General features: G+C 44.3%; 2 protein-coding genes across 7 annotated transcripts in view; one reads left to right on the top strand and one right to left on the bottom strand.

Annotated features, from left to right (window-relative positions):
- Positions 1–9,305, top strand: part of LOC138353747 (mucin-1-like) — a 10,868-nt gene extending 1,563 nt beyond the window's left edge. The window contains exon 2 of the mRNA XM_069307141.1: positions 8,769–9,305. Coding sequence (XP_069163242.1) covers positions 8,769–9,305 — 537 coding nt within the window. The remainder of the gene's footprint in view (positions 1–8,768) is intronic.
- The window catches only part of LOC123768254 (sialin), a 55,092-nt gene that overhangs the window by 24,294 nt on the left and 20,457 nt on the right, over positions 1–10,341 (bottom strand). The gene's annotated exons all lie outside the window — the stretch shown is intronic.

The following is a 10,341-nucleotide window of genomic DNA, read 5'->3' as shown; positions in this document are numbered from 1 at the left end:
ATCATATTTACATCAATTCACAAAGGAAAATACTACATTTATATATATTTTATATAATTCTCAGTAAACCAATTTTCAATTTTCGAGCTTCAACCACCACAGAAAATGCCCACGTGGCGAGATTTTCAATGAACTTTGCCCGAAACGCTATCCGTATTAGTATCTTTAGATATTGTATGTACTAGCTCTATAAACAAGCGCGGAATGGAGACGGTGGGACAATGTTTCCTTTCCCCCTTATACCTCTGTTCACCTAGGTACCCGGGAGTTAGGCAGCTGTTGTGGGGCAGTAAGCTGAGGTCTTGCAGGACCTCGGTAATTCCAAACAGCTGCCTCGCCCCCCGACAGTAGGAAAGCAAACTCATTTGAGGGATGGGATAGCAACAATATTAAACCACATATACCCAACACTGCTTATTAACTCATCCGGATTAGTGCTCCAGTTGCTACCTCCCCCCCCCCCCACCCCGCGCACTATCCCTGCACCCCCTGACAATGTATCATTTTCTCTTTCTTTGGATGAATGTAAGTAGCCACTGCTGGAGAAGATGGGTGTAGCAGAGATGAGCCAAGGGGGAAGTAAGGAAGTACTTCCTTACCTGGTACAGTAAGGAAGTACTTCCTTACCTGGTACAGTAAGGAAGTACTTCCATACTGTAAGAGTATGAGTAGCTCTCCCTCATACTATTGCCTTATGTTCACTCACAGGATTGAGTGACGCTGCCCAATGAACTATCGATCCTACGCAAAATATATATGTTTTCAAAGCAGTAAGCAAATGTACTAACCTAAACTGTAAGCTAGCAGCCTAATATAACCTAAACTGTAAGCTAGCAGCCTAATATAACCTAAACTGGAAGCTAGCAGCCTAATATAACCTAAACTGGAAGTTAGCAGCCTAATATAACCTAAACTGGAAGTTAGCAGGCTAATATAACCTAAACTGGAAGTTAGCAGCCTAATATAACCTAAACTGGAAGTTAGCAGCCTAATATAACCTAAACTGGAAGTTAGCAGCCTAATATAACCTAAACTGTAAGCTAGCAGCCTAATATAACCTAAACTGGAAGTTAGCAGCCTAATATAACCTAAACTGGAAGTTAGCAGCCTAATATAACCTAAACTGGAAGTTAGCAGGCTAATATAACCTAAACTGGAAGTTAGCAGCCTAATATAACCTAAACTGGAAGTTAGCAGCCTAATATAACCTAAACTGGAAGTTAGCAGCCTAATATAACCTAAACTGGAAGTTAGCAGCCTAATATAACCTAAACTGGAAGTTAGCAGGCTAATATAACCTAAACTGGAAGCTAGCAGCCTAATATAACCTAAACTGGAAGTTAGCAGCCTAATATAACCTAAACTGGAAGTTAGCAGGCTAATATAACCTAAACTGGAAGTTAGCAGGCTAATATAACCTAAACTGGAAGCTAGCAGCCTAATATAACCTAAACTGGAAGTTAGCAGCCTAATATAACCTAAACTGGAAGTTAGCAGCCTAATATAACCTAAACTGGAAGTTAGCAGCCTAATATAACCTAAACTGGAAGTTAGCAGGCTAATATAACCTAAACTGGAAGCTAGCAGCCTAATATAACCTAAACTGGAAGTTAGCAGGCTAATATAACCTAAACTGGAAGTTAGCAGGCTAATATAACCTAAACTGGAAGCTAGCAGCCTAATATAACCTAAACTGGAAGTTAGCAGGCTAATATAACCTAAACTGGAAGTTAGCAGGCTAATATAACCTAAACTGGAAGTTAGCAGGCTAATATAACCTAAACTGGAAGCTAGCAGCCTAATATAACCTAAACTGGAAGTTAGCAGGCTAATATAACCTAAACTGGAAGTTAGCAGGCTAATATAACCTAAACTGGAAGTTAGCAGGCTAATATAACCTAAACTGGAAGCTAGCAGCCTAATATAACCTAAACTGGAAGCTAGCAGGCTAATATAACCTAAACTGGAAGTTAGCAGGCTAATATAACCTAAACTGGAAGTTAGCAGGCTAATATAACCTAAACTGGAAGCTAGCAGCCTAATATAACCTAAACTGGAAGCTAGCAGGCTAATATAACCTAAACTGGAAGTTAGCAGGCTAATATAACCTAAACTGGAAGTTAGCAGGCTAATATAACCTAAACTGGAAGCTAGCAGCCTAATATAACCTAAACTGGAAGCTAGCAGCCTAATATAACCTAAACTGGAAGCTAGCAGCCTAATATAACCTAAACTGGAAGTTAGCAGCCTAATATAACCTAAACTGGAAGTTAGCAGCCTAATATAACCTAAACTGGAAGCTAGCAGCCTAATATAACCTAAACTGGAAGTTAGCAGCCTAATATAACCTAAACTGGAAGTTAGCAGCCTAATATAACCTAAACTGGAAGTTAGCAGCCTAATATAACCTAAACTGGAAGTTAGCAGCCTAATATAACCTAAACTGGAAGCTAGCAGCCTAATATCTTCCATGATAACAAGAGCCGCGGCTCGGGAGCTGAAGCTCATCCTACATACTCTCCCTCACCAATACCACCCGCCCCCTCTCACCCAGCCTCCACCTCTCACAAAAATCTCATTATACAAATTCAGACAAGTAATTTGTAGTCTAGCGAGAAGACCTCACGGCCCGTAGTCTTGTCTCTCTCCGTGGACCCGCCTCACGCTTCAAACATGCAGATTACTTGGTGCTATTCCCACTTGTCCTCACCACCTCCTACTCCCACGCTTTTATTCCTCTTCTCTCCTATCCCCCTACCGTTCCTGTATTATTTCTCCCCTTCTGTCCCCGACCGTCCAAGTGGTTGGGCACCATTCCTTCCCCCTCGTCCCATCCCAAATCCTTATCCTGACCCCTTCCAAGTGCTATATAGTCATACTGGCTTGGCACTTTCCCATCCCTGATAGTTTCCTTCCTTCTCCCCTTCTGTATTACCTATATATACATTGAAATTGAAATAAGTTTATTGAGGTAAAATACAGACAAAGGGATGAGGTAGCTCAAGCTATTCTCACCCCGTTCAGTACATCGTGTTAATACATACATAGACACACATCACAAGCAATAAACGTATTACCAAACATTCTGAGAGATAAACATATACATTTGCTAATATACATCGTCCCATATGTTTGTCATGTAGGGGTCAGAATGTGACCATGACACGCGGTACTCTCTTGATGTATGGCGACCCTGACCAGCCTATGTCTGTCCCACACCCGGACCCAGTCAATCCGCAAACTTTCATGAGGCTCGCCCCCAAATGTCTAACTCCCGAACAAAAACATTCTATCTTATAGATATAAACCAATATATAATTTCTGAGGATGCATGACACAATCTCGCCCCAACAAGCTCTATACTTCTGACGGTTATTAATACAAAGAAAAACTGATGTGGTAAAGTTGGAGGTCAACTGGCCCCCGGAACAACTTTTTAGTCCGACCAGTAAATACATTTCCAATAATCAGTATAAATACCATTAAAATTGCCTTAGTAATTAACCACATGTATCTTTTAAATACATATACCTTCTTAATACAAATATTTAATTCCAGCTAGGAGTTACTGCTGTGAGGGCAGCTGGTGGAAGCAAGAGTGAGCCGAGGTGGCGCTGCTGCTGGTCGCTTACGACCCAACGATGACGGGACAGTTCTCTCTGGAACAATGGAGCGGGAACTGGATCCATCCAGTGAGTGGCTAGGCTATTCTTCTAACCTAAAGGAACTCTGCTCGCTCGCCAGAGGGACGGCTACCTCATATTCCGTCTCTTAACAAAACAGTTCCGTTTTGCAGTTCGCTTTTTTACAGATTTTTTCGGGAAAAAGAACACCTTTTGAGTTTGTATTAGGTACGTATTATGGAAATATTTATTTTGGGTAATTTGGATATAAGGTCAATATCCAGTACCTTTTGGACAGTCACTTTGGTTGTGTCTGCCTTTATGAAACATTCCTTCAGGAATAGTCTCTCTCATAACCCACCTTTTTACACTGTCACTTCCTGGTAACAATACCTCCCTGGAAACAGTAAGTAATTATCAAAAGAAGGCACCAAACCCCTGGAAACAGTAGCCATAAATATATATGATGACCATTAAAGGTTCCAGGACGGAGCTCTGGAACACTCCACTTGACACTGTCCCCCAATGCTCACCTTTTCCAGTAACATACTATTTACTAGGTGATAACCACGACTTTGTCCGGTTTAAGAGGTTCACTCCAATACTATACGGCTCTTTACTATATGACTTGCTAACTCTACCCTATCATTATATATTATATATTTAGGGGTACCACCACTGGTTTAATTAAAGGGACCCACATCCTCGAAGAAGAAAATAAATAGTGTTCACAGAAGACCTTGTGGATTCTCACTGAATACTTTAATCTTTTCCTCTCCTACCACCCCTATATTATATATATTTTATTATATATATATATATATTATATATATATATATATATATATATATATATATATACTTGGTTGTGTTTGACTGTGTAACATCATTGTATATAACAAATCACTCTACTGGGCAATGATAATCTGAAATACTTTTAAGATTAAATCAATTGTGATCTTTTATATTGTGGGCATAATGTTAGAGGGCGCTGACCTTCTGGGATATTGTGGGCATAATGTTAGAGGGCGCTGACCTTCTGGGATATTGTGGGCATAATGTTAGAGGGCGCTGACCTTCTGGGATATTGTGGGCATAATGTTAGAGGGCGCTGACCTTCTGGGATATTGTGGGCATAATGTTAGAGGGCGCTGACCTTCTGGGATATTGTGGGCATAATGTTAGAGGGCGCTGACCTTCTGGGATATTGTGGGCATAATGTTAGAGGGCGCTGACCTTCTGGGATATTGTGGGCATAATGTTAGAGGGCGCTGACCTTCTGGGATATTGTGGGCATAATGTTAGAGGGCGCTGACCTTCTGGGATATTGTGGGCATAATGTTAGAGGGCGCTGACCTTCTGGGATATTGTGGGCATAATGTTAGAGGGCGCTGACCTTCTGGGATATTGTGGGCATAATGTTAGAGGGCGCTGACCTTCTGGGATATTGTGGGCATAATGTTAGAGGGCGCTGACCTTCTGGGATACAGTGAGCAGCACTGTAATGTAACATTACAGAACAGGAAGTATTAGGCTGCTACAGAGTGAGGATGATCAAAACTCGAAATGTCTTCCTACAGATTGTAAACCATTTTGTTTACAGCCTCAGTACGTGTTGTTATTATTATATATGGAGCCACGGTCACTTCCAGGACTCTATTTTCACCTTCGTGAACGCTGTGGTGTGCTTCCAGTAACTGCATTTGGTGGAAGTGGTTGGGCTTAGTACCTTTCCTTCCGTCCCACCTGCTTGTCCTCTTATCTCTTCCAAGTACTATAATTACACCAACTGGCCGTTTTCTTTCTATAATTACATTTCTTTCGTTATAACCAATATGTACAACTTCACATTTATCAGCATTAAAACTTGTGCCACTTATCAAAAGAATTCACTTTTTTTCAGGTTTAGTCATGGAAAGATATCAACACTAAGAGATTCACCACCTGGAACAAGAAGTTCCAAGCAGCACGGGCTATGGTGAGCCCGTCTTCTATTCACTGTACGGCTTAACCCATAATTGATGTACTTTATGCAGCCCAAGGACCAGGCTGATCCCCTGTGACACTTCTCTTACTTTCATAGGGAATAGGGAGCCGGTCGGCCGAGCGGACAGCACGCTGTGCTTGTGATCCTGTGGTCCCGGTTTCGATACCGGGCGCCGGCGAGAAACAATGGGCTAAGTTTCTTTCACCCTATGCCCCCGTTACCTAGCAGTAAAATAGGTACCTGGGTGTTAGTCAGCTGTCACGGGCTGCTTCCTGGGGGTGGAGGCCTGGTCGAGGACCGGGCCGCAGGGACACTAAAAAGCCCCGAAATCATCTCAAGATAACCTCTTCATGACCAAACCTCACACCACAAGCTGAAGAGACGACGACGACGTTTCGGTCCGTCTTGAACCATTATCAAGTCGACTGTGGTCCAGGACGGACCGAAACGTCGTCAAGTCGACTGTGGTCCAGGACGGACCGAAACGTCGTCAAGTCGACTGTGGTCCAGGACGGACCGAAACGTCGTCAAGTCGACTGTGGTCCAGGACGGACCGAAACGTCGTCAAGTCGACTGTGGTCCAGGACGGACTGAAACGTCGTCAAGTCGACTGTGGTCCAGGACGGACCGAAACGTCGTCAAGTCGACTGTGGTCCAGGACGGACCGAAACGTCGTCAAGTCGACTGTGGTCCAGGACGGACCGAAACGTCGTCAAGTCGACTGTGGTCCAGGACGGACCGAAACGTCGTCGTCTCTCCATCTCCATGTGGGTTAGTCATCATTTCTTCAGCCGCGTTATTGTGACTCATCGTCCTGTTGCTTTGTTCAATGAGTCTGAAGCTTTGCCGGAGTGAATCATCTAGTGGCAAAAACTGTACTGCCAGAAGCCATTGTACTTTTTTGAGTACAATGGCACAGGAATACAATGGCTCCGGTGCCTAGTAAGTCCACTACGGGCTCGCCATAGCCCGTCCTACTTGCAACTTTTTGTTCCGAGTAGCTGAATCTAAAAAGATTTATATATAGAAATATAGAAATCTTTCTTAAATATAAATTTTCTTTAGGGCTAACCAATTTCCAAGCATCTTAACACAAAAGTCTATACTATGGACATTTACTTCTGTAAGCAGTCTCTAATTGGGAACTTTCCAAACCCTGAAAATCTAGATATATTGAGCATCTATCACCCGGTGTTCCTTGTACATATTACAAAGATCATCATAGAAAACAAGATATGGTAAATGTTAAATAATTTATCCTAAAACTATGCAGGGAATTGTTAATGACATTGTTACTACCTGTCGCCCTAGCGGCGTTGCAACCCGTTCTCGCACTTTCGTACAGTCAATATTGACTTATTAAATAAGTACATATGCGACATACTAATTTATTGTGAATATTTTAGTTTACCTTGAAAAGCTTCATAGAAAACACCGACCTCACCTAACCTTCTTAGTATGTTAAGATAAACATCTTATTGCTTCTTAATTACAATTATTAACCTATTATAGGTATTATATTACCTCGGATATTACCTTGGAACTGCTGTCAAAAATGAAACTAGCTGGTCGAGAGGGATATTGACATTTTCCTTGTGTGTTGAGACCAGTTCGATATCTTAAAAGAGAAAATCTTCCAGTTTTGCGTGACATTAAAATATTCGGTCAAGGGTTTCACAGTTTTCTTGCTTCATTTAGTATTTGTTATCTTGAGATGATTGATTTGATTTGTGACGAGAATTGATCGGAGCTGTTGTGATTGTGTCATACTGAACACGACAACATCTTGTTACCAAATAAGTAGTTTATTTACGATATTTAGAAGTTTTATTCACCATTTTTTTTTTTTGAGATATATACAAGAGTTGTTACATTCTTGTAGAGCCACTAGTACGCGTAGCGTTTCGGGCAGGTCCCTGGAATACGATCCCCCGCCGCGAAGAATCGTTGTTACAACCAAGTACCCATTTTACTGTTGAGTTAAACAGAGGCTACAGTTAAGGATTTGCGCTCAGTAAATCCTCCCCGGCCAGGATACGAACCCATGACAAAGCGCTCGCGGAACGCCAGGCGAGTGTCTTACCACTACACCACGGAGACTGTTAAAGATTGCCAGTGTTTAGTAATGGTGTTATTTGATATGCTATCGTCACTCCGTCACTATTCGTCACCATTCCCACTCCACTCCACCACTTCACAATCGTCCACTCCACAATTCACCATCTTCCCTACCCTTCACCACCTTCCCTACCCTTCACCACCTTCCCTACCCTTCACCACCTTCCCTACCCTTCACCACCTTCCCTACCCTTCACCACCTTCCCTACCCTTCACCACCTTCCCTACCCTTCACCACCTTCCCTGCCCTTCACCACCTTCCCTACCCTTCACCACCTTCCCTGCCCTTCACCACCTTCCCTGCCCTTCACCACCTTCCCTGCCCTTCACCACCTTCCCTGCCCTTCACCAACTTCCCTGCCCTTCACCACCTTCTCTTCATTAAGTAATGATAACATCTTATCACAGACACAAGGATAAAAAAACACAATTATATATTTATGCATTTTATGTAAAGATTTGAACTAGACCAGGTATTTCACACTCTCCTGAGGGCATTATCAAGGTCTGAGTGATGGTTTGAGACGAGACGTGGATCTCATGAGATTAAGTCTCGTCTCAAGAAGCAAGTCTATTCTGGTGATGCTGGGAGTGAGACTCACGCCTCTGCCTCCCAACATGCAACAAAGACTTAGATATTCTCATCTATATATATATTGTCATGTCCGTTTGCAAGTTATTTGTCAACTGCGTGTACTGTTTTAATGTTCCATGGCACCTTATGGGGATCCGGTTGTGTGTGCAGGTGTCTCGTGTTGGGGTAATCTATCTGGTACATATAAATCTTGTATATCCTCTCCTACCCTGTTGTCCTCAGCCTGTACCCTGTGTGTCCTCAGCCTGTACCCTGTCGCCCTCAGCCTGTACCCTGTCGTCCTCAGCCTGTACCCTGTCGCCCTCAGCCTGTACCCTGTCGCCCTCAGCCTGTGGGGTAGAGTAGACACGAGGCGCCACACACAGCCCCGTATATATACAGTGCCACAAACAGCCACTGTCCACCACGCGACACTCGCACTAATCAACACATCCACCTTTGACAAGATCAGCCCAGTGGAAAATAAAGTTTTAGGAACGCTACCAGCAATCGGAAACCAGGCCGGTGATAGTGTAGTCTACGGTGTCAGTCGACTCCAGTCAACTCCGGTCAACTCCGGTCAACTCCGGCCAACTCCGGTCAACCTCAGTCAACCTCGGTCGACCCCGGTCAACTCCGGTCAACTCCGGTCAACTCCGGTCAACTCCGGTCAACTCCGGTCAACCTCGGTCGACCCCGGTCAACTCGGGTCAACTCCGGTCAACTCCGGTCAACTCCGGTCAACTCCGGTCAACTCCGGTCAACTCCGGTCAACTCCGGTCGACCTCGGTCGACCCCGGTCGACCCCGGTCAACTCCGGTCAACTCCGGTCAACTCCGGTCAACTCCGGTCAACTCCGGTCAACTCCGGTCAACTCCGGTCAACTCCGGTCACCCTCGGTCACCCTCGGTCACCCTCGGTCACCCTCGGTCACCCTCAGTCACCCTCAGTCACCCTCAGTCACCCTCAGTCAACCCCAGTCGAGCGTCGAGGCTCTTCTGTGACTCAACCCAGCAAATCCCCTCACGAGGTCTACCTCAATGTATTTGTGTTAAAATGACTTACAAAATTATAGAATAAGTTGTAATACAAAAATCAATATTATGTTATAGGATAACTACATTGTTTCACTCGCGTGTTTTATATGGCGCTTATATGGCAACCTGAGAATAATCCAAACAGATTCCACCCCGTTAGTAAAGGAATAGGTGAAAAACAACATGACGTAACAACTATTGTCCCTGGGTAGTTATTTTCCCTGGTTGTTAATATCCCGCAAGACATACACAATGGCTATAACCCCTCTCCTTCCCTTCACACTCTCATCAGCACCGCTCCTGTGCCAGGTAAGTCCACTACGGGCTCACCATAGCCCGTGCTACTTGCAACTTGTTCCGAGTAGCTTAATCTATAACAACAACAACATTCATCCTCTCACAGAGGTCACGACCTCTCCGCAGGGTGCAGTCGCACCTCCACAGCTCTCCAGTATCAGCTAATGATACGGGGCTATTCATGCCCGTGCCACTTTTTGGGTGGCTTAATCTTCATCAATCAATTCACACACTGCTTCGAGCTCTGCCATAGTTACGGGGAGACGTCTTAGAGGTACCTGAAGATCTCTATGACTCACTGTGTGTGTGTGTGTGTGTGTGTGTGTGTGTGTGTGTGTGTGTGTGTGTGTGTGTGTGTGTGTGTGTGTGTGTGTGTGTGTGAGAGTGCGCATGTGGACGCACCTTCAAGAGGGCGGCGGAGAGATGTTAAAGCATTATCTCTGGCGTCTTTGTCAGTGTGGTCGCAGCCTATGTCACTAAAATATTACATGGTCCCGTTTCAATGGAGCGTGAAGCCATGGCGGGTAAGGGAGAGGTACTCGCTAAATTGTGCCGGAGTTATAAGGGCCCATCACAGCAGAAACGTCCGTATATAGTTACAGTTACAGCCCCCTCCCCCCTCCCCTCGCTCCTGTGCCAGGCAAGTCCACTACGGGCTCGCCATAGCCCGTGCTACTTGGAACTTTTTATTCCGTGATTTTCATTT

Source organism: Procambarus clarkii, chromosome 59 (assembly GCF_040958095.1).
Source record: "Procambarus clarkii isolate CNS0578487 chromosome 59, FALCON_Pclarkii_2.0, whole genome shotgun sequence".
Taxonomy (NCBI): Eukaryota; Metazoa; Arthropoda; class Malacostraca; order Decapoda; family Cambaridae; genus Procambarus; species Procambarus clarkii.
The sequence above is the reverse complement of the archived record's forward strand: the minus strand, read 5'-3'. Positions and strand labels throughout refer to the sequence as shown.